The sequence below is a fragment of the Salvelinus sp. IW2-2015 genome, unplaced genomic scaffold (assembly GCF_002910315.2).
Source record: "Salvelinus sp. IW2-2015 unplaced genomic scaffold, ASM291031v2 Un_scaffold16323, whole genome shotgun sequence".
Classification (NCBI taxonomy): domain Eukaryota; kingdom Metazoa; phylum Chordata; class Actinopteri; order Salmoniformes; family Salmonidae; genus Salvelinus; species Salvelinus sp. IW2-2015.
This window is the reverse complement of record NW_019957534.1, coordinates 8,885-31,597: the sequence shown is the minus strand read 5'-3', so window position 1 is coordinate 31,597 and position 22,713 is coordinate 8,885. Positions and strand designations below refer to the sequence as shown.

The 22,713-nt window shown below is 43.3% G+C and overlaps 2 protein-coding genes across 7 annotated transcripts in view; one reads left to right on the top strand and one right to left on the bottom strand.

The window, feature by feature from the left end:
* Positions 1 to 18,162, bottom strand: part of LOC112080417 (arylsulfatase G) — a 19,465-nt gene extending 1,303 nt beyond the window's left edge. Inside the window, exons 1-11 of one of the 5 annotated variants that reach the window (XM_024146174.2) lie at positions 18,101 to 18,162; positions 7,550 to 7,792; positions 7,073 to 7,260; positions 6,897 to 6,944; positions 6,639 to 6,756; positions 1,814 to 1,960; positions 949 to 1,145; positions 785 to 865; positions 558 to 666; positions 293 to 413; positions 69 to 159 (exon numbers count right to left, since the gene is read on the bottom strand). In XM_024146174.2, coding sequence (XP_024001942.1) covers positions 69 to 159; positions 293 to 413; positions 558 to 666; positions 785 to 865; positions 949 to 1,145; positions 1,814 to 1,960; positions 6,639 to 6,756; positions 6,897 to 6,944; positions 7,073 to 7,260; positions 7,550 to 7,779 — 1,330 coding nt within the window. In that variant the 5' untranslated portion in view covers positions 7,780 to 7,792; positions 18,101 to 18,162. Of the gene's footprint in view, positions 1 to 68; positions 160 to 292; positions 414 to 557; positions 667 to 784; positions 866 to 948; positions 1,146 to 1,813; positions 1,961 to 6,638; positions 6,757 to 6,896; positions 6,945 to 7,072; positions 7,261 to 7,549; positions 7,793 to 8,841; positions 8,931 to 9,103; positions 9,413 to 18,100 lie in introns of those variants that run through there. The other 4 variants (XM_024146173.2, XM_024146175.2, XM_070442575.1 and 1 more) reach the window with 4 other exon arrangements.
* On the top strand, positions 8,499 to 22,713 carry LOC112080416 (monocarboxylate transporter 7). 2 transcript variants are annotated; one of them, XM_024146171.2, is made up of 6 exons: positions 8,499 to 8,650; positions 19,439 to 19,693; positions 20,114 to 20,257; positions 20,361 to 20,489; positions 20,720 to 21,730; positions 21,920 to 22,713. In XM_024146171.2, exons 2-6 carry the CDS (start codon positions 19,456 to 19,458, stop codon positions 22,228 to 22,230), a joined length of 1,833 nt encoding a protein of 610 aa, XP_024001939.1. In that variant the 5' UTR covers positions 8,499 to 8,650; positions 19,439 to 19,455; the 3' UTR covers positions 22,231 to 22,713. The 2 variants fall into 2 exon arrangements, with proteins under 2 accessions (XP_024001939.1, XP_070298673.1); XM_070442572.1 differs by lacking the exon at positions 8,499 to 8,650 and adding an exon at positions 8,902 to 8,986.

The window sequence follows — 22,713 nt, the reverse complement described above, 5'->3', positions numbered from 1 at the left end:
ACCTGACCAAGCATACCAATGAAGTTTATCCAGATCCCTTTTAGCCGTTACTTTAGGGGCTGTATTACCCGTGATGTAGAAGGCCTTGTGGCGCCCCAGTCTGACGGTCTGCAGGTCCCCATATTTCCCTGCCGCGCCACTGTTGGGGTGGAAGAGGAACTGCAGGTAGGGAGAGGAAGACAAATGAGAGAGACTCGTTCCAGAAATCCATCCGATCATATTCCTGTTTCAGAGTAGTTCTACGACACTACATTTGTGTTACGACTAGCTCTGATAGCTCAGTGGGTCATACCTCATTTCCTGTTTCTTTGCCGTGTAGGAGGACGTCTGTGGCGTCGATACCGTCATAGCGTCTGTCTGATGGGGGGTTCACTCCAGCTAGGGAGAGGAGGGTGGGGAAGATATCCAGACCACTTGGAGAATGGAGAGGGGAGATCAGGAGAAAGAGGGGGTCAAGTTTGCACGAATAACGCAAAAGTGTAACATTCATTCACCTGTGTTTTGTATCTGAGCTGGGAGTAGCTTCAGATATATCTGTACTGTAATGATGACCAAACCTGAGCAGGGCAGAGCTGGTGCTGTTGGCTGGTACTCTGCCAGGCCAGTAGGACACTGTGGGCACCCTGTGCCCCCCCTCCCAAGTGGTCCGCTTGGCAGAGCCCCCACCTGACAGACAGGTAACAGACCAATACATGGACCATTGACGTCAATATCCATAAGGTTCATAATTTAGTTCAGTGAATTGATGCACTAGAATGCAAGTGCTGACCCAGGAAGTACTTACCTCTGCTGGTCTGCCACTTCCCCAGGAAAGGACCCACACTTCCTGCATACTGGCACTTTTGCTCCCAGGGGCCATTATCACCTGGAGAAAAACACATAAAAAAATACAGTGATGTTCAATGATCCAAATGGAAACATGATCGCTGGTAGTCAGTGATCACTCACCAGTGAACCAGATGAGAGTGTTCTCCTTGTCTGAGGCATCAGAGGCATTCTTTATTGCCCCCACCAGACCGTCCATCTCCCGCAGACTGGCAGCGTACACACCGCCTTCTGAYGGGTGGGGGGCGTAGGAAGGGGGGGACAGGGGGACGTGCATGTGTGCCAGAGCTACATAGAGCAGAAAAGGTTGTCCCCGTTCCCTATGAAGAAACATGAAATCATGATATTGATAACATAAAAGATCCCACATTTAAACGTTTGAGCACTGAGAAGAAAGGTATATTTGAGCTACGAGTATGGTAGGCTACTGTATATGCCTATAGATAGCCACTTGACTTGCTAGAGAAAGGGCAAGCTCTTCTCTTTGGCAGAGTGAGAGTGTATTAAGCCGTCACGAGACCTGATACTGTAAGCGATGGGCATTTCAAACAGGTGTGATGTAAAACGAGAGAGTCAGACTTACAGAATATTGTTCAGCCCAAATAACCCCTTCTTAACACACGTTTCTTACTGTTTAGGCAGCTGTGCTCTGACATGAGAGAATGGAACACCATCTTTGCTTTCGGAATCAGAATGTTGGCACAGACAGATTGTGAAATTGGTTTCTGAAAATAAACAGCACGTGTACTGACAAAAACATGTTGCCATTTCTGTTCTAAGAATCTGGGCTACATTCGTTCAGAACTATGTTCCCTTTGCACTAACCTGTAAACATATCACGCCATGACCAACATACAACTGTCTCACTGAGTATATAGGCTATATCAACGGCAGCAACCCAAGTTACAGTACCTCATATGAGGGTTTTGTTCTATTAAATAGCTGTATGTTTTTTCCTGACACATATGTTTTTATGGGCATATTTTACCTGGCTGTGTGTATGACATTGAGTGCAGTGGATGTGTATCGCTGTGTTAGCCTCCACAGGTCCAGAGGCTGCTCTACAATGGTCCTGTTCTCAAACAGAGGCAGAGCCACTTTGGTGTAACAGCTGCTGTAACCACTCCTCTTCAATCTGGTTAAGTAGACAACACAAATATTCAGTATTAGGAGAATGCAGAGTTCTGACTAGGGCTGTTACGGTGACCGTATTACCGCCACACCAGCGGTCAAGAGTCATGAAGGCAGTCCAATTCCACGTGACCGTTTAGTGGAACATTCCCGCTAATAGCCTACTGCCATGTGCTCATTGCTGCGCTTATAATGTGAAGAAATAGCCGTATAGTTTATCAACATTTTAAGCTAAATGTTCTGATCTGTTGCATCAGCCTCATTGGTTAATTTTTTTTWATGCTAGTGGTTGTATTCATTTGGGATCTATCACATCCCACAACTGTGTTGTGAATAAGACTATGTTTGGAATATTTATTTCTCACACAGAATAGAATAGTTAAACTCTTGTACTATGGGGGATAGTAGATTGACATAGGCTCGTGCTTTTGCTGTTCGTTAGGCCTACTCATCTTGTTGGCTGACAAAAATTAAATGTGTACAGTTGTTCCAATATCTTCAATATGCACCTCAGAATTGGATAAGTACGCGCGCAGTTGAGTCCCCGATGTGTSCGTCTTCACTTGTAGCCTGTGAGAAAGACCCGATCACGTGACGAGCCATGTGAGTGAGAGGTGATTCGGCGCAAGCAGCACATAGGGAGAAGGGAATTAAAATTATTATATTCAGCCCAAGGGCACAATGGCCACTGGCCACAGATTGCATGGATTTTTTAGGGGGCATTAGAGTCACACAAAGGGGATGGCGCCGGGAAATTCGAGGCATTATCAAATGCTTGTAAAATTGTGAATGAGAGACTGATGAAGTGTGTACAGCCTGTGCAAAAAACTAAGCAGAGCTCATGCCTTTCATGCTACTTTTTTCCAAACATCATTAGAGTCGCATCATGCAACCTTAGAATGTATAAACATCATTCAGCCTTAGAATGTATAAACATATAGCCCAATGTTTGTATCCCAACTAAAGTTACATTAATAACTCTAGATTAAGCATATAGGAGTAGCTGTTTCTTTATTAACCGCTCAACATAGAATAGCCGCATGTGTGCACTCCCTTAAATTGTTTGTAGAAAATATCCTTCCTATTTTATTCAGCTTTTCATTTGTATTCTTCATGCTATAAAATAGTGCCATGGAATTCTAAGCAAATATTGTCTGAAATAGACTACATTTTCTTCATATAATGTTCCTTTTTTATCTTTCTTTTTTTAAATGTAACCTTTATTTAACTAGGCAAGTCAGTTAAGAACAAATTCTTATTTACAATGACGGCCTACACCGGCCAAACCCGGACGACACTGGGCCAATTGTGCGCTGCCCTATGGGACTCCCATTCACGGCCGGTTGTGATACAGCCTTAGACCTGTCTAAAATAAATAATCAAATCAAATTTTATTAGTCACATGCGCCGAATACAACAGGTGAAATGCATACTTACGAGCCCTTAACCAACAACGCAGTTTTAAAAAAAACGGACKAMAATAAGAAATAAAAGTAACAAGTAATTAAAGAGCAACAGTAAAATAACAATAGTGAGACTATATACAGGGGGGTACCGGTACAGAGTCAATGTGTGGGGGCACCGGTTAGTTGAGGTAATATGTACATGTAGGTAGAGTTATTAAAGTGACTATGCATAGATGTTTACAACAGAGAGTAGCAGCGGTGTAAAAGAGGGGGAGGGGGCGCAATGCAAATAGTCTGGGTAGCCACTTGATTAGGTGTTCAGGAGTCTTATGGCTTGGGGGCAGAAAATGTTTAGAAGCCTCTTGGACATAGACTTGGCGCTCCGGTACCACTTGTCGTGCGGTAGCAGAGAGAACAGTCTATGACATGGGTGGCTGGAGTCTTTGAAAATTTTAAGGCCTTCCTCTGACACCGCCTGGTATAGAGGTCCTGGATGGCAGGAAGCTTGGCCCCAGTGATGTACTGGGCTGTTCGCACTACCCTCTGTAGTGCCTTGCGGTCGGAGGCCGAGCAGTTTGACACATCTTTGACACATCTTTTCAGTCTCCTGAGGGGGAATAGGTTTGTCAAGCCCTCTTCACGACTGTCTTGGTGTGCTTGGTCCATGTTACTTTGTTGGTGATGTGGACACCAAGGAACTTGAAGCTCTCAACCTGCTCCACTGCAGCACTGTCGATGAGAATGGGGTCATGCTCGGTCCTCTTTTTCCTGTAGTCCACAATCATCTCCTTTGTCTTGATCACGTTGAGGGAGAGGTTGTTGTCCTGGCACCACACGGCCAGGTCTCTGACCTCCTCCCTATAGTCTGCCTCGTCGTTGTCGGTGATCAGGCCTACCACTGTTGTGTCTTCGGCAAACTTAATGATGGTGTTGGAGTCGTGCCTGGCTGTGCAGTCATGAGTGAACAGGGAGTACAGGAGAGGACTGAMTACGCACCCCTTAGGGGCCCCTGTGTTGAGGATCAACGTGGCGGATGTGTTGTTACCTACCCTTACCACCTGGGGTGCGGCCCGTCAGGAAATCCAGGATCCAGTTGCAGAGGGAGGTGTTCAGTCCCAGGGTCCTTAGCTTATTGATGAGCTTTGAGGGCACTATGGTGTTGAACGCTGAGCTGTAGTCAATGAATAGCATTCTCACATAGGTGTTCCTTTTGTCCAGGTGGGAAAGGGCAGTGTGGAGTGCAATAGAGATTGCATCATCTGTGGATCTGTTGGGGCAGTATGAAAATTGGAGTGGGTCTAGGGTTTCTGGGATAACGGTGTTGATGTGAGCCATGACCAGCCTTTCAAAGCACTTCATGGCTACAGACGTGAGAGCTACGGGTCGGTAGTCGTTTAGGCAGGTTACCTTAGTGTTCTTGGGTACAGACACTATGGTGGTCTGCTTAAAACATGTAGGTATTACAGACAGGAGAGGTTGAAAATGTCAGTGAAGACACTTGCCAGTTGGTCAGCGCATGCTCGCAGTACACATCCTGGTAATCCATCTGGCTCTGCGGCCTTGTGAATGTTGACCTGTTTCTTATAAGCTTCCGGGTTAGAGTCCCGCTCCTTGAAAGCGGCAGCTCTAGCCTTTAGCTCAGTGGGGATGTTGCCTGTAATCCATGGCTTCTGGTTGGGGTATGTARGTATGGTCACTGTGGGGACAAAGATATCGATGCACTTATTGATGAAGCTAATGACTGATGTYGTGTACTCCTCAATGCCATCGGGGGAATCCCGGAACATATTCCAGTCTGTGCAAGCAGAACAGTCCTGTTGCTTAGCATCTGCTTCATCTGACCACTTTGTTATTGATCTAGTCACTGGTGCTCCCTGCTTTAATTTCTGCTTGTAAGCAGGAATCAGGAGGATAGAATTATGGTCAGATTTGCCAAATTGAGGGTGAGGGAGAGCTTTGTATGCGTCTCTGTGTGTGGAGTAAAGGTGGCCCAGGGTTTTTTTCCCTCTGGTTGCACATTTAACATGCTGATAGAAATTTGGTAAAACGGATTTAAGTTCACCGCCGCCTCTGGTGAGCTTTTTCTTGTTTGCTTATGGCGGAATACAGCTCATTCAATGCAGTCTTAGTGCCAGCTTCTGACTMTGGTGTATGTAAACAGCTACGAAAAATACAGATGAAAACTCTCTAGGTAGATAGTGTTGTCTACAGCTTATCATGAGATATTCTACCTCAGGCGAGCAATAGTTTGAGGCTGCCTTAGATATCGTGCACCAGCTGTTATTTACAKAAATATAGTCAGCCGCCCCTTGTCTTACCAGACGCCGCTCTTCTATCCTGCCGGTGCAGCGTATAACCAGCCAGCTGTATGTTGATAGTGTCGTCGTTCAGCCACGTCTCCGTGAAGCATAAGACATTACAGTTTTGAATGTCCTGTTGGTAGTCTAATCTTCCYCGTAGGTCATCTATTTTATTGTCCAAAGACTGCACGTTTGCTAGCAGAATGGAAGGAAGTGGGGGTTTATTCAATCGCCTACGAATTCTCAGCGGCCAGCCGGTTCTCCTGCCCCCTTTTCTCCGCCTCCTCTTCATGCAAATAACTGGGATCTGGGCCTGTTCCCGAGAAAGCAGTATATCGTTCGCGTTGGCCTTGTCAGACTCGTTAAAGGAAAAAAAGGATTCCGCCWGTCCGTGGTGAGTAATCGCAGTCCTGATGTCCAGAAGTTATTTTCGGTCATAAGAGCCGGTAGRGGCAACATTATGTACAAAATAAGTAAAAAAATAAGTTACAAACAACGCAAATAAACMAACAAAAAAACAKTCGGTTGGGGGCACYTAAAACGTCTGCCTTCTTCTCCGGCACRATCTTAATAGCCTACAATATAATGGCTTTATTGTGAAGGTGTAGGCTATATTACATGGATTTATTAGACTTGTTAAAATTTAGACGTTCCAAAGGTCTGCATCAGTGGCTTGTAGGCTATGTGTGGAAGACAGGAGGTGCTAAATGTGTTTATGTTAATTAACGGTCAATTAATGTGAGACAGCAGTTATTTGCTTGACAATCACTTGACAATCACCGGCTTACAAGATTTTGTTACCGCCACAGCCCTAGTTCTGGCAAGAAAATGTATGATTCATGCAGGAAAAATTATATTTCTGGGTCTCAAATTAGAATCCGGTTCAGTCTGTATAAACTCATCTGTCTATGAGAGCAAACAAAGACCCCTGTGTATGTTTGTGTACCRGTGTTAACCATGAGCATACAACCCCCACCTGTTGTGTAGTATCTGTGGTCCGGGGTAACAGGGAGGGCAGGAGGGCAGGTCATAACCAGGCAGGTCTGTACAGCCCATATCATTACTGTATGGGATCCCCAGGTAGTAGTCAAAACCTGCCCACAGAAAGCAATAAGACACTCATTGTTTTAGACCTCACATTCACTGTAACACCTGCACTACTGTGGCTTCATGCAGATAGATATAGTATATATAATATGTCAACCATTTAACTCAAGAACCCAATGCCTCTTACCTCTGTTGGTGGGACTGTACGGACCATTGTGCCCTAGATGCCATTTACCTACACTTACAACAGAGAAAACACAACGGTTTAGAACAGAATAAAATAGAATAGAGCAGGATATAATAGAACAAAACATAATAAAATATAGAATAGAATAACATGGAGGAGGTCTCTTTGCCTCTCACCGATCATGGCTGTGTAGTATCCACCCTGGTGCAGTATCTCGGCCAGGGTGGTCTCAGAGAGGGGTAGCCCACCCACAGACCCCACAGCGAAGTTGTGTGTGACCCCGTTCCTCAGGCCGTGTCGGCCTGTGAGSAGAGCAGCACGGGACGGGGAGCAGGTGGAGGCTGGGGAGTGGAAGTCTGTCAACCTGGAGGATACAGATGAAAGGGGTTATGGAGGACAAAATGGGTTTTGAACAAATAAAGTGGTGGTGACCAACACTGGTTCTGGACTAGAGAGTTACAGGGTGTGCAAATGCTTGTTACAATACATAAGTAAGACATGTGTAACTCATGATTCAATAAAGGTATTTGACACCAGGACTGGAACTAAAGCCTCCACCTCCTGTAGCAGTTATCCATGACAGTTCTATCCTGTGAGAAAAAGCCTACTAAGTTAGGCTAGTTGGTTAGTGAACAGGCTAACAAGAGCTGTACCTCATTCCTTGCTGGGCCATCAGATCCAGATGAGGGGTTTGGCTTGACCTCTGACCCGCCTGCTGGTTGGCTCCTAGGTCTCCCCATCCAATATCATCTGCCAGAATGATGATGAAGTTGGGTCTCCTGGTGCGGGTCCTGTKCCCAGCTTCATTCTGGCTCACTGTGTGGAACAGTAGCCCACAGAGCAGGGTCCCAGCTAATAGGAGCAGGAAGACACTCCCTGCCATTCTGGTTCAAGACCTGGGAGAGTGACAGAGTAAGACAAGGCAAAGAACTGATCAAATCTAAGGTCCCAAGATACACTTTTATAGCAGCTTTGGGTTAAACAATAACAATTATAACAATCATGGTCAACTGCACAGTGTCACGATCGTTGGAATAAATGGAACAAGACGCTTCGTGCGTAGAGTTCCACATGTTTATTAGATGAAACTCACAACAAAAAAACAATAAAGAGTAACGAAACGTGACGCAAATGCAGTGCTCACAGGCACTACACAAAAACAAGATCCCACAACCACAGTGGGGAAAAGGCTGCCTAAATAAAATCCCCAATCAGAGACAACYATAGACAGCTGCCTCTGATTGGAAACCATACCAGGCCAAGATAGAAATACAAAAACTGGAGTACCCARCCTAGTCACACCCTGACCTAACCAAAATAGAGAATAAAACTCTAAGGTCTAAGATCTCTAAGGTCAGGGCGTGACACACAGACAGCACTCTGACAGTTATTAGGTGCATGGGGCTGCAGTAGACTGATATAGGACCGAGCTGACTGATTGTAACCCGATTCCCTTAACCCCTGTGTTTCCATGAATGTGTGTGTGTGGGTGTGTAGTGTGTTGTGTGTGTGTGTGTGTGTGTGTGTGTGTGTGTGTGTGTGTGTGTGTGTGTTGTGTGTGTGTGTGTGAGTGAGAGAGTATGTGAGAGAAGAGAGAGGAAAGAGAGAGAGAGTGAGTGAGTGTGAGTGCCACAGTAAGGTTGTCACTGGTTTCACCGGTCATAAACTGAACAGCACACAGGATTACCACACAGCACAATGTGAAAAACATTTGGGATAGAGACAGATCTTTTATCTCTAAAACTGAAAAACAGGTAAGATTTATGCAATACTAATTTTACTATCTTTAAGTAAAGATTCTGTATCTGACTGAGAAGTATTGATTGAAAAGGAGCAACAAGTGAACTGGCAAAGAGTAAACCTAGTTATCTACAATCCACGTTGGCAACAGCATGAGACCTATACAATGGGTAGTTCAACGCTGTCCTTCACAAACTCGTGCTACCTTTAAATTCAAGACGTGGGCTTTCCTCTCCTCAGCTCTCCTCTCCTTAATTCTTCAAAATATTGGAGAAGTGGAAGCAATATGGCAGAGACCCACCCGGGGGATTTGCTTTCACCGGTGGTTATTCGAGATCAGTCCACTAAAGGTGAGGAATAAGGTTAGGAGCCTAAAGTTCTGTTCTCATTATAATAATTATTTGGACAGTTCCAAATTAGTGAGATTTTTCAGTTAGAAAGTGAATGTTATTTATAATAAGGTTTACCTGTAGAAAATGGATGGTCCTCCCTTCAGCAAAATATAGTTTCCCTAAACCCTATCTGAACGCAAAAAAATAAGAAGACCCTCTCCTACAGCTAAATTAATAATTAAAACAAAAGTGGACGGCGTTTACCCGCACTTCTTGGACAGACCAGGCAGAGCCTCAGATATGASAAACTGTTCTTCGTCCTGTAGCCTACATGGCAATGTGGAATTTTGATAGKGCACAGGGCTGCGGGTCAGGAGGTTGTGGGTACGCAGACCACCGTGGACATGAGTAGGGGTGCAAAGTTCTCCTTTATAGTAAAAGCATTGCATTAATCTATCATCGTATATAGAAAAAATTAGCATTTTCTCATTAATTTTACATATTAGAGGAATCTTTTTTAATACCACACAAATTACTGAAATTACAGCCTAAGAATGGACAGAGAAATAGGCCTATGTGTTCATTTTGTCACATTTCTCCCATGCCAAATCAGTGTGTCTTGTTTGCAACGAAACTGTCCGTTTGCAATAATTACATCCAAGACGTCATTAGGAATCTGAGCATTGTACTTTCAAAAGTTAGGCCTACATTTCCATCCCAGACAGAGTAGGCCTACCGYCAKWGAAACATGTAAGCTTTAACTGCTGGCTACTCTTCTTCCGTGGCTTAACCCAACGAGAAAAGGTCACAAGTGTTTCCCTAAAAGCTGTCTGGGTTTAAACATCTTCTACTGTACAGACTAGAGGTCGACCGATTATGATTTTTCAACGCCGATACCGATACCGATTATTGGAGGACAAAAAAAGCCGATACCGATTAATCGGCCGATTTATTAAAAAAAAAATATATATATATTATATATATATATCATACACAGACACACACATTTTTGTAATAATGACAACTGCAACAATACTGAATGAACAATGAACACTTTTATTTTAACTTAATATAATACATAAATACACACACACACACACAGCTCTGAAGTGACAATGATACTGACGAGTCTGCTTAGGAGACAAATACTCTCAACTGTTTGAATAAAAATAGAGTTTAAGTTACCTGTTGAAAATGTTGAAAACAAAAACTGTCATTTCTATATGCAGGAAATCCTATTTTAATAATGGGCATGGTAAGAATTGACGACCAAAGTGCGAGTCATAATTCCCATGACACCTTCTAGCAAAATCTGAAAAGCGGTTCCTTCATTTATTCCATAGGATATTTTTAGATTCACTTAAAATAAGGTCTGTGTTTCGTGTAGGCTTACACCACCTTGCCAATTTTATAACTGTGTAGATATCCATAGGACAAGGTAACTCTGATCAATATTGGCTAAATATAAGCGAAGATCATTTTTTTTGTAGAGTGGATTTATGAAAATATGTTGACAAACGTTACCTTATCCTAGTGAGATTTACACGGGTATCAAAACGTAAGAGCGGTTTAAACCTGCACGAAACACAGACCTTATTTGAAGTAGATCAAGACATTCTCTATGGAAGACATGAACGGTAAAATAACGAAGGAACCCCTGTAAAGTTCAGCCGCAAGTTATTACAGGATATTAACGCGTCGACTATTTCTCTCTAAACCATATACAGTGGGGCAAAAAAGTATTTAGTCAGCCACCAATTGTGCAAGTTCTCCCACTTAAAAAGATGATAGGTACACTTCAACTATGACAGACAAATGAGGGAAGAAAATCCAGAAAATCACATTGTAGGATTTTTTATTAATTAATTTGCAAATTATGGTGGAAAATAAGTATTTGGTTACCTACAAACAAGCAAGATTTCTGGCTCTCACAGACCTGTAACTTCTTCTTTAAGAGGCTCCTCTGTCCTCCACTTGTTACCTGTATTAATGGCACCTGTTTGAACTTGTTATCAGTATAAAAGACACCTGTCCACAACCTCAAACAGTCACACTCCAAACTCCACTATGGCCAAGACCAAAGAGCTGTCAAAGGACACCAGAAACAAAATTGTAGACCTGCACCAGGCTGGGAAGACTGAATCTGCAATAGGTAAGCAGCTTGGTTTGAAGAAATCAACTGTGGGAGCAATTATTAGGAAATGGAAGACATACAAGACCACTGATAATCTCCCTCATCTGGGGCTCCACGCAAGATCTCACCCCGTGGGGTCAAAATGATCACAAGAACGGTGAGAAAAAATCCCAGAACCACACGGGGGACCTAGTGAATGACCTACCATCATAACACACTACGCCGCCAGGACTCAAATCCTGCAGTGCCAGACGTGTCCCCTGCTTAAGCCAGTACATGTCCAGGCCCGTCTGAAGTTTGCTAGAGAGCATTTGGATGATCCAGAAGAAGATTGGGGAGAATGTCATATGGTCAGATTAAACCAAAATATAACTTTTTGGTAAAAACTCAACTCGTCGTGTTTTGGAGGACAAAGAATGCTGAGTTGCATCCAAAGAACTCCATACCTACTGTGAACATGGGGGTGGAAACATCATGCTTTGGGGCTGTTTTTCTGCAAAGGGACCAGGACGACTGATCCGTGTAAAGGAAAGAATGAATGGGGCCATGTATCGTGAGATTTTGAGTGAAAACCTCCTTCCATCAGCAAGGGCATTGAAGATGAAACGTGGCTGGGGTCTTTCAGCATGACAATGATCCCAAACACACGCCCGCGCAACGAAGGAGTGGCTTCGTAAGAAGCATTTCAAGGTCCTGGAGTGGCCTAGCCAGTCTCCAGATCTCAACCCCATAGAAAATCTTTGGAGGGAGTTGAAAGTCCGTGTTGCCCAGCAACAGCCCCAAAACATCACTGCTCTAGAGGAGATCTGCATGGAGGAATGGGCCAAAATACCAGCAACAGTGTGTGAAAACCTTGTGAAGACTTACAGAAAACGTTTGACCTCTGTCATTGCCAACAAAGGGTATATAACAAAGTATTGAGAAACTTTTGTTATTGACCAAATACTTATTTTCCACCATAATTTGCAAATAAATTCATTAAAAATCTACAATGTGATTTTCTGGATTTTTTTTTTCTAATTTTGTCTGTCATAGTTGAAGTGTACCTATGATGAAAATTACAGGCCTCTCTCATCTTTTTAAGTGGGAGAACTTGCACAATTGGTGGCTGACTAAATACTTTTTTGCCCCACTGTACCTTTGACTAATCCGGAAACTATCACCTCGAAAACAAAACATTTTATCCGTTCCGTATTTTATCTAACGGGTGGCATCCATGAGTCTAAATATTCCTGTTACATTGCACAACCTTCAATGTTGTCATAATTACGTAAAATTCTGGCAAATTAGTTCGCAAAGAGCCAGGCGGCCCAAACTGTTGCATATACCCTGACTCTGCGTGCAATGAACGCAAGGAAATGACACAATTTCACCTGGTTAATATTGCCTGCTAACCTGGATTTCTTTTGAGCTAAATATGCAGGTTTAAAAATATATACTTGTTATTGATTTTAAGAAAGGCAACCTCTCTAGGTTTCTTCCTAGGTTTTGGCCTTTCTAGGGAGTTTTTCCTAGCCACCGTGCTTCTACACCTGCATTGCTTGCTGTTTGGGGTTTTAGGCTGGGTTTCTGTAGAGCACTTCGAGATATTAGCTGATGTACGAAGGGCTATATAAAATAAACTTGATTTGATTTGAAACTTGATTTGATGTTTATGGTTAAGTACATATTGGAGCAATAACAGTCATTGATTGATTGTTTTTTATAAGATAAGTTTAATGCTAGCTAGCAATTTACCTTAGCTTACTGCATTCGCGGCACAGGCAGGCTCCTCGTGGAGTGCAATGTAATCAGTGTTAGAGCATTGGACTAGTTAACTGTAAGMTTGCAAGATTGGATCCCCCGAGCTGACAAGGTTAAAAATCTGTCGTTCTGCCTCGTTCCTAGGCCGTCATTGAAAATAAGAATGTGTTCTTAACTTACTTGCCTAGTTAAATAAAGATTAAATAAAGGTGTAAAAAATWAAAATAAAATAATAATAAATAACGGCAAATCGGCGCCCAAAAATACCGATTTCCGATTGTTATGAAAACRTGAAATCGGCCATTCCGATTAATCGGTCGACCTCTAGTACAGACAGTTAATAGCTTAATCAATTGATAGTGAAAGGATTAGATTACTTCCCAAGCAAAGTCAGCCTCTGAAGGTCAACGAAACGAAACAATGATCTCCCCATTTGCATCGGAGTCACGTCTTTCCTGGGTATTTTACAGCTTGTTTCTAACATAAAGCATCGCAGACTAAAGCGCTGTTATAGATCACTTTATATAATCAGATACATTTGATTTTCTTCAAAATCATTTGCCATTTTCTGTAATAAAAAGGTATGCCTATGGCATATCCCTCTCATCATACCTCCTCAATTCGAGTCTTAGTTTTATGGTGGGTGGAGGAATTGACCAACAAATCTATGGATATAGCAGCCTATAGCCTAAACATGTAGGCCTACCTATTATTTCTTAAAATAGGAAGAAATAGGCTCCAACACAAAGCACAAGCACCATGAAGCACCACAAAGCACCATGAAATGGACAATATACACAATCGCAAATACCACTCAAATGGACGGCAGTTCATCAAAACCATATTGCAACCGGGAAAGTTGCAAATGCCAAGTGTAAAATAACCAAAATTCCCATAGGGGGTGAGCGCGCTCCACCATAGATTTTCATATGGGAAATGGTCACAAAGTCAGGTCCAAAGAATATTTTTTCAAAATGTTAAAACCTCATAAAAAGTGCTTTTTTTGTGTGCCAATTATACATATTTTTTGGTCAATTACACATATGTAGTAACCGTATGGCCACACATTTGTCTTATTTTATTGAGTTTGTCCATAAGGCCTATGTTTTGTCCATTTGCAATATATGATCATAGGAAGTCGGCTTCCGAACCAAAAAGTCAGTGTACCATGTCCAAATGGCATAAGAAATGTCCAAATGGCATATATACTGACCAAATTATATATATATCACTATGTTAAGCCCTGAATCAACCTAGAAGGTTTATTTGTCATGTTTGATCATAGGAAGTCATTGGAAGTAAGAATTTCTCCTTGATGTTGATTGAGCATGTCCATTTCGTAGTGGGAAGTCCTTATGGATATACATTGGCAATGGACACTGTCAACTTGCAGAAGAGCATGTTCACACTGACAATATAGAATATGTGTAATGGACACTGTCCAATCGCTCATTGGTGTTTATTTCAGCCTGTCTATTTGGGGATGTTAAATCCCTCATTAAATACATTGGAAATGTACAACTGTACACTGTCCATTTGCAATGTCTGACAATGGGCATTTACCATCACGAATTAAGAGGTTAACAACACGTGCGGATGTCTAGTAAGGGACCGTACATTTGCAATATGGAGATCCTCATCAACCATACGGGAAATGCCGCTCACGTCCCTTATGTAGGTAAAGTSTAATTTAAATGAAGACGGTTTAAATGAATTATGTCTAGGCCTATTCTCAGCACCATGAGCTGTCCATTTCCGATTGATTGTGCCGCTGCTACAACTTTCAGCCCCACAATGTAAATTACTCAAATATGGCTATTGTGAGGTCAATAAATCTGWTAAGTAGACTATGGGAAAGAGCATATTGTTCTTAATTAAATCAATTAGGCTATAGTAGTAGCAAGTAATCAAATTTGACCTCCGGTCCTCCTTCTCATCTTCTTCGAGCTCTCCCTCTCAAACTGAACAGAGCATTGGCTATAGCAGGGTTCCCCAACTGGCGGACCATGGCCAAATCAGCATATGTGGGAACTCCTTCAAGACTGTTGGAAAAGCATTCCAGGTGACTACCTCATGAAGCTGGTTGTGAGAATGCCAAGAGTGTGCAAAGCTGTCATCAAGGCAAAGGGTGGCTACTTTGAAGAATCTCAAATATAACATATATTTTGATTTGTTTAACACTTTTTTGGTTAATACATGATTCCAAATGTGTTATTTCAGAGTTTTGATGGCTTCACTATTAAAAATAAAGAAAAACCCTTGAATGAGTAGGTGTGTCCAAACTTTTGACTGGTACTAATATATACAGTATATCACAAAAGTGAGTACAGCCCTCACATTTTTGTAAATATTTGAGTATATCTTTTCATGTGACAACACTGAAGAAATGACACTTTGCTACAATGTAAAGTAGTGAGTGTACAGCTTGTATAACAGTGTACATTTGCTGTCCCCTCAAAATAACTCAACACACAGCCATTAATGTCTAAACCGCTGGCAACAAAAAGTGAGTACACCCCTAAGTGTAAGTGCCACTCCAATACCTTGACTTTGATGTCCTTAAGCCATTTTGCCACAATTTTGGAAGTATGCTTGGGGTCATTGTCCATTTGGAAGACCCATTTGCGACCAAGCTTTAACTTCCTCACTGATATCTTGAGATGTTGCTTCAATATATCCACATAATTTCCCTCCCTCATCTATTTTGTGAAGTGCACCAGTCCCTCCTGCTGCAAAGCACCCCCACAACATGATGCTGCCACCCCTGTGCTTCACGGTTGGGATGGTGTTCTTCGGCTTGCAAGCKTCCCCCTTTTTCCTCCAAACATAACGATGGTCATTATGGCCAAACAGTTCTATTTTTGTTTCATCAGACCAGAGGACATTTCTCCAAAAAGTATGATCTTTGTCCCCATGTGCAGTTGTAAACCGTAGTCTGACTTTTTTATGGCGGTTTTGGAGCAGTGGCTTCTTCCTTGCTGAGCGGCCTTTCTACCCCCCCGATATAGGACTTGTTTTACTGCGGATATAGATACTTTTGTACCTGTTTCCTCCAGCATCTTCACATGGTCCTTTGCTGTTGTTCTGGGATTGATTTGCACTTTTCGCACCAAAGTACATTCATCTCTAGGATACAGAACGCGTCTCCTTCCTGAGCGGTATGACGGCTGCGTGGTCCCATGGTGTACTTGCGTACTATTGTTTGTACAGATGAACGTGGTACCTTCAGGCGTTTGGAAATTGCTCCCAAGGATAACCAGAACTTGTGGAGGTCTACAATTATTTTTCTGAGGTCTTTGCTGATTTCCCCATGATGTCAAGCAAAGAGGCACTGAGTTTGAAGGTAGGCTTGAAATACATCCACAGGTACACCTCCAATTGACTCAAATATGTCAATTAGCCTATCAGAAGCTTCTAAAGCCATGACATCATTTTCTGGAATTTTTAAGCTGTTTAAAGGCACGGTCAACTTAGTGATTGTAAACTTCTGACCCACTGGAATTGTGATACAGTGATTTATAAGTGAAATAATCTGTCTGTAAACAATTGCTGTAAAAATTACTTGTGTCATGCACAAAGTAGATGTCCTAACCGACTTGCCAAAACTATAGTTTGTTAACAAGAAATTTGTGGAGTGGTTGAAAAACYAGTTTTAATGACTCCAACCTAAGTGTATGTAAACTTTCGACTTCAACTGTATATATGTTTTCGCTTCTTGCAGTCAATTTGCAGTCTACAAATTCTTTATAATTATGTTCTGGCCCCGACCATCCTCTCAAGAATAAAAATCGGTCCGCAGCTGAATCTAGTTGATTATCCCCGGGCTATAGGCTAGTCCGTGCACATTTTTTGGATTAGACCTAATCAAAAATTATTTTAGAAGAAACCTTTGACTCTCCTCGTGAACTGCCACGTAGCACTACACAGTGCAGCCATTGGTTATTAAGCAGCACACAAAACAGTTTTTGCTCAGCAGAGCAGGCCGGACTCAGGGTTTGAATATCCATTGCTGTGTGTATTGTTCTGTGCATCTTCGAGCATGCACTTCCTAGGCTAAAGCCTATGGATCATTTGATTGAGACCACACTAAATAGCCAGTTCGCAGTTGTAAATGAGAACTTGTTCTCAACTGGCCTACCTGGTTAAATAGARGAGAAATCAAGAAAAATCTAAAAATAATATGATATTGAGTGCCCAGTAGAGAATCAGAGATGAGGGGCGGCATCCGGCACACATCTATATGTAGCCTAATAATCAACTCATTATAAAACGCTCTGAAATATTGAAATGTAATTAATGACAAATGACATGACCCTTCCTTCTCCTGGACTAGATTTAAATAATACTAACCCCTCCCCTTGACTGAAATTGAAAAAGCATGACCTTCCCCCATTTTCCTACTGTAAATACAGGTTTTCAAGATGCCCAATAATCACCTCTGTAGCCTAGTTATAATAATTTTCATTGTGGTCTAACATTAATTACTGATTAAAATACTTGGGCAGCTTATAGCTTACAGCCAAATCGGTTAGATGCAAAATATCTAGAAGGCCCTCGAATGTAAGAGAACATGATGCCATGGGCAAGTAAAGTAGTATTGGTAAAGTAGTATTGGTAAAGTAGTATTGGTGTTATACTTTAGGCTAAGTCAAGTCTATAGAGGGCTTTAACTTTATCTGCTGTTTGTCTTTCCTTTGGCCACCTTTGGCTGAATGGGATAACATGTTGGCACATTAAACATTGGTGTTGGTCGACCCACAAAGATCTATACACACACTTTTGGTTATAAGACAGACAAGTCAGAGAAGACAAGTCAACACTTRAGCATAGGTTATGACCGTTGGAATGGATGAGTTACCAATGCCATAGGCTATTCACCAATGACATCAAGGGATGGCATTGCTCATTCATTCGTTGAGAAAAGGCAAACTGGATATGTGGAACGACAATAAAAAGGCAGTGAGTGAAACAGGTTTATGTGTGTGTGAATTCTAGTTATTGTTGCGTAATTGAAGATGTGCTAATTAGCGCTGCAGCATCGATTAGGATCATTGATACAAAGTAACAGTTGCGTTGATATAGCAAGCAACGTGTCCTGAAAAGTTACATTGTTCCGGATGTAAGCAGCAACAAACGTTCATCATAACATTGCCTGAAACGACAATAGTTTGCAAGTTGCAACATATGAAATTGATAAAGGATACTTTGTATTGAAATTCTGCCATGTAATCCACAGGTAAGAGTGATTGTATTACCGCTTTACAGTGACGTCTTGCTTGCAGAGTTATTGCAGACTCGAAGAACGTGCACGTTCACGCCAACAATGCGCGTCCACACATACCCACAGTTACCAGAGGGTTCGTTACAGTTGGGAGGGACTGACTCAGAAAGTCACATGTAAACTGCAAAAAAAATGATTTGCTCCTCATAAATCAACTAATCCTAGCCTTATATACACTGCTCAAAAAAATAAAGGGAACACTAAAATAACACATCCTAGATCTGAATGAATGAAATATTCTTATTAAATACTTTTTTCTTTACATAGTTGAATGTGCTGACAACAAAATCATACAAAAATGATCAATGGAAATTCCAATTATCAACCCATGGAGGTCTGGATTTGGAGTCACACTCAAAATTAAAGTGGAAAACCACACTACAGGCTGATCCAACTTTGATATAATGTCCTTAAAACAAGTCAAAATGAGGCTCAGTAATGTGTGTGGCCTCCACGTGCCTGTATGACCTCCCTACAACGCCTGGGCATGCTCCTGATGAGGTGGCGGATGGTCTCCTGAGGGATCTCCCCCCAGACCTGGACTAAAGCATCCGCCAACTCCTGGAGAGTCTGTGGTGCAACGTGGCGTTGGTGGATGGAGCGAGACATGATGTCCCAGATGTGCTCAATTGGATTCAGGTCTGGGGAACGGGCGGGCCAGTCCATAGCATAATGCCTTCCTCTTGCAGGAACTGCTGACACACTCCAGCCACATGAGGTCTAGCATTGTCTTGCATTAGGAGGAACCCAGGGCAAACCGCACCAGCATATGGTCTCACAAGGGGTCTGAGGATCTCATCTCAGTACCTAATGGCAGTCAGGCTACCTCTGGCGAGCACATGGAGGGCTGTGCGGCCCCCAAAGAAATGCCACCCCACACCATGACTGACCACCGCCAAACCGGTCATGCTGGAGGATGTTGCAGGCAGCAGAACGTTCTCCACGGCGTCTCCAGACTCTGTCACGTCTGTCACATGTGCTCAGTGTGAACCTGCTTTCATCTGTGAAGAGCACAGGGCGCCAGTGGCGAATTTGCCAATCTTGGTGTTCTCTGGCAAATGCCAAACGTCCTGCACAATGTTTCATATATACACACACCACACCACACACACACACACACACACACACACACCACACACACACACACCACACACACAACCACACCACACACACACAATGTTATATTAATATATTTAACGTATACCTACAATAACATTTGCATTATTAACTATGTATTTATTTTCTTCCCAATCACAAGCGTTGTTTACTTGTTACCTTTTCTAAAAGTTCTCTATTGCCCCCTTCCCTACAGCATCTTCTGCTCCAACTATGACAGTGTGGGGGTCCAGAGTGAAGCGCTGCATGGGGCCTAACGTCTACACGGCTCCCCCAGATGGTGGCTGGGGCTGGGTGGTGGCGGTCTCCTTCTTCCTGGTGGAAATGTTCACCTACGGAGTCATCAAGAGCCTGGGCATCTTCCTCCAGGACCTGATGGGGGAGTTTGGGGAGAGCAACAGCCGAGTCTCTTGGATCATCTCCATCTGCGTCTTCACTATGAGCTTCACTGGTGAGACTGGGGATGGGGGATGAGAGGGTCTAAGGCAGGGGTTCTTAAGCTTTTTCAGCTCAAGACCCAAATGAGGAATTGACTGTCCTCTCGWGAGCAAAATGGTTCTCCAAATTAAGAAGACATAGTGCATGATCATAGATGTATTCTCATAACTTGTGACCCACCTCTCACATGCCCAGGGCCCACTTTGGGTCCAGACCCATAGTTTAAGAAACCCTAGTCCAGGGCAATTCTGGTTCTGAAGAGCTGCTGAGTGTGAATGCTTGTGTTACTGTGCCAGACTGCTTGATCTCATAATAATGTTTTTAGGGTGATATTAGGGTGATTAGGGTGATATTAACTGAAAAAGGTCAGATGCTCTATAGTGTGTCATATCTTGGTGCTAACAAGAGATACCTATCCCCTCTCTCCTCACAGCTCCTCTTGCTTCTATAATGACCAACCGATTTGGGTTCCGGCCAGTTGTTATGATTGGTGGACTCCTCATCTCCATAGGAACCATCGCCAGTGGCTTCACCAACTCCATCAACGAGATGTACATCACCATCGGACTCGTTGCAGGTAAGACAAACAAATACACACAGGATATTGACCATCATAACTGTCACAGCGGCACCAGTGTTGTCACCAGTGGGTGTGAATGTGTGTCCTCTCCCGTCCACAGGTCTTGGGTACTGTCTGACCTTCCTTCCCACCGTCACCCTACTGTCTCAGTACTTCTCCCAGCGACGCTCCCTGGTCACAGCTGTCGCCTCCACGGGAGAGTCCTTCTCTGTGTTCGCCCTCGCCCCAGGTAAGAGGTCACAGTGGGACTAAAAGCCTCTGCTTACTAGCAAAGTTTCTCTTTAAAAAATACAATGTTTCAGTTTACCAACCTTCCCATTACCTTAATCTCACTTTTCTCAATTGCTTTTTCTTTAAAAATTAACCCGCATTTAATTTGAGGTTGGATTGCAAACCCTGACCACTATAGTCTTGTATTTCAAACACTCTCCTCTTTGTTCTCCCCCATCTGCTCCTCAGCATTCTCTGCTCTGAGGGACTGTATCGGCTGGCGTTACACTCTGGTGGTGATCGGAGCTCTGCAGGGCATCATCATCATCTGTGGAGTTTTGCTAAGACCCATCTTCATCAGACCTGGACCAGCCACGGAGACAGAGACAGGTGGACTGGCTGACCAAGAGCTGAAGGCTCTGAACACACAGGAGGAGTACAGCACTAAGGAGAGATTGTACACTAAGGACAGTTCATATGCTAAGGATAGCTCTTACACACCGCAGAGTTCCTACTCTCAGGAGYACAAGCTGACTCATTGTTACTCCCTGAGCTCTGGAGAGTCTGAGGACTCTGGGGTCCAGTCCCTCCATCACCAGGTCCTGGATGATGGTAGCAAGGCAGGGGAGGAGATTCCTCTGAAGGGGAAAGGGGAGAAGGGAGAAAAGGGGGGGAAAGAGAGAAGAGAGAAGGAAGCGTCTTCACAGCTGTGCTTAGGAAGCAAGGAGATGGAGAAGGACGAGGAGCAGACACAGACAGTATCCGCCCAAAAGCCCAAACTCCTTGACTTCTCCGTGCTGAGAGAAGGCAGCTTCATATGCTATGCTCTCTTCGGCCTCTTCGCCACATTGGGTTTCTTTGCCCCTCAGCTCTATATCATCGAGCTGAGCGTGAGCCGTGGCGTGGAGCGCGACCGTGCAACCTACATGCTTTCCGCCATGGCGGTTGCAGAGATCTTTGGTCGCCTCTCCATTGGTTGGGTGCTAGGCAGGAAGCTGTTTAGAGGCAGGAAGCCCTTGGTGCTGCTAGGATGTGTAGTCCTGCTGTGCCTGGTGCTGGTGGCCTTTACCCTGGTGTGGGAGTTCTGGGGCCTGGCGATGTGTTGTGGGTTCTATGGGTTTTTTATGGGCACTGTGTCATCAACGCATATACCCATGCTGGCAGAGAAAGATGTGGTGGGCATAGAGAGGATGGCGTCGGCCGCGGGAGTCTATGTGTTTATACAGAGCTTRGCTGGGCTGGCCGGACCACCACTAGGAGGTAAGAGATGCATTCAGGTCTCATATTTATTCACAGCTCTCTGTCATGTCTCTTTTTCTCTCTCTCTCACTAATGATAGATTTACCATTGGTTTTATTTTCATTATCATCAAATGAAATAACTTGATGAATTTGTGCATAATTTTTATGAATTTTTTTTTTTTTACTTATAAAAATGTTATTCTCTCAGGTGTTCTGGTGGACCTGACTCAGAACTACGGCTCAGCTTTCTACTCCTGTGCGGTGGGTATGGGTTTGGGAGCTGTGTTCCTGGGACTGGTACGACCAGCCAAGAGAGGCTTGCCCTGCTTCAGCAAGAGGGGGCCTCAAAATTGCCCAGAACCCCTGCAGGTGGGMCCAGGGAACCCWGTACCTCAGCGAGAGGGGAAGGAGYCCCAGGACAGAGACAGTCTTCAGGACTTCCTAGAAGTTGACCTTGATTTGGACCAGAAACAGGAAATCATTACTGAAAAAGGCCAACTGATGACAATCTCTACTTGAAAAGACATCACACAGCTCAGAAGGAAACCCCATAAGAGTCTGAACTGAAGTCTTGGCTAAGCTAGTGCTGATTGAGACAAATCAGACAAATATGTGAATAAAGACTGCCATGGACAGATAAGGAATCTCTATCCTGTGATTTCAGATCTGGTTTCGGGAGTCTGGAGAMGTTTCATATSTCCAGTCACTCACACTGAACAAAGGAAAGGGCATACTGAACAACCTGGATGTAAGGGGTGAAATTAACACTACAACAATGTTATTATGGCTTCCATGAACATCAAAACACTGTGTTTTAGCTCATGGAACTGTTAGAGAGGATATACAAACAATATGTAGAGGCCAGTTATTAGATTTATGAAGTCAGCTGGGAAACCTTATTACGCTCACACTTGATTTCAAAGGTCAATTGTAAGGCAACTAGCTGCAATAAGATTGTGAGTTTGCTCCCAAAAATAACATTAAAGTTGATTCAACTTACAA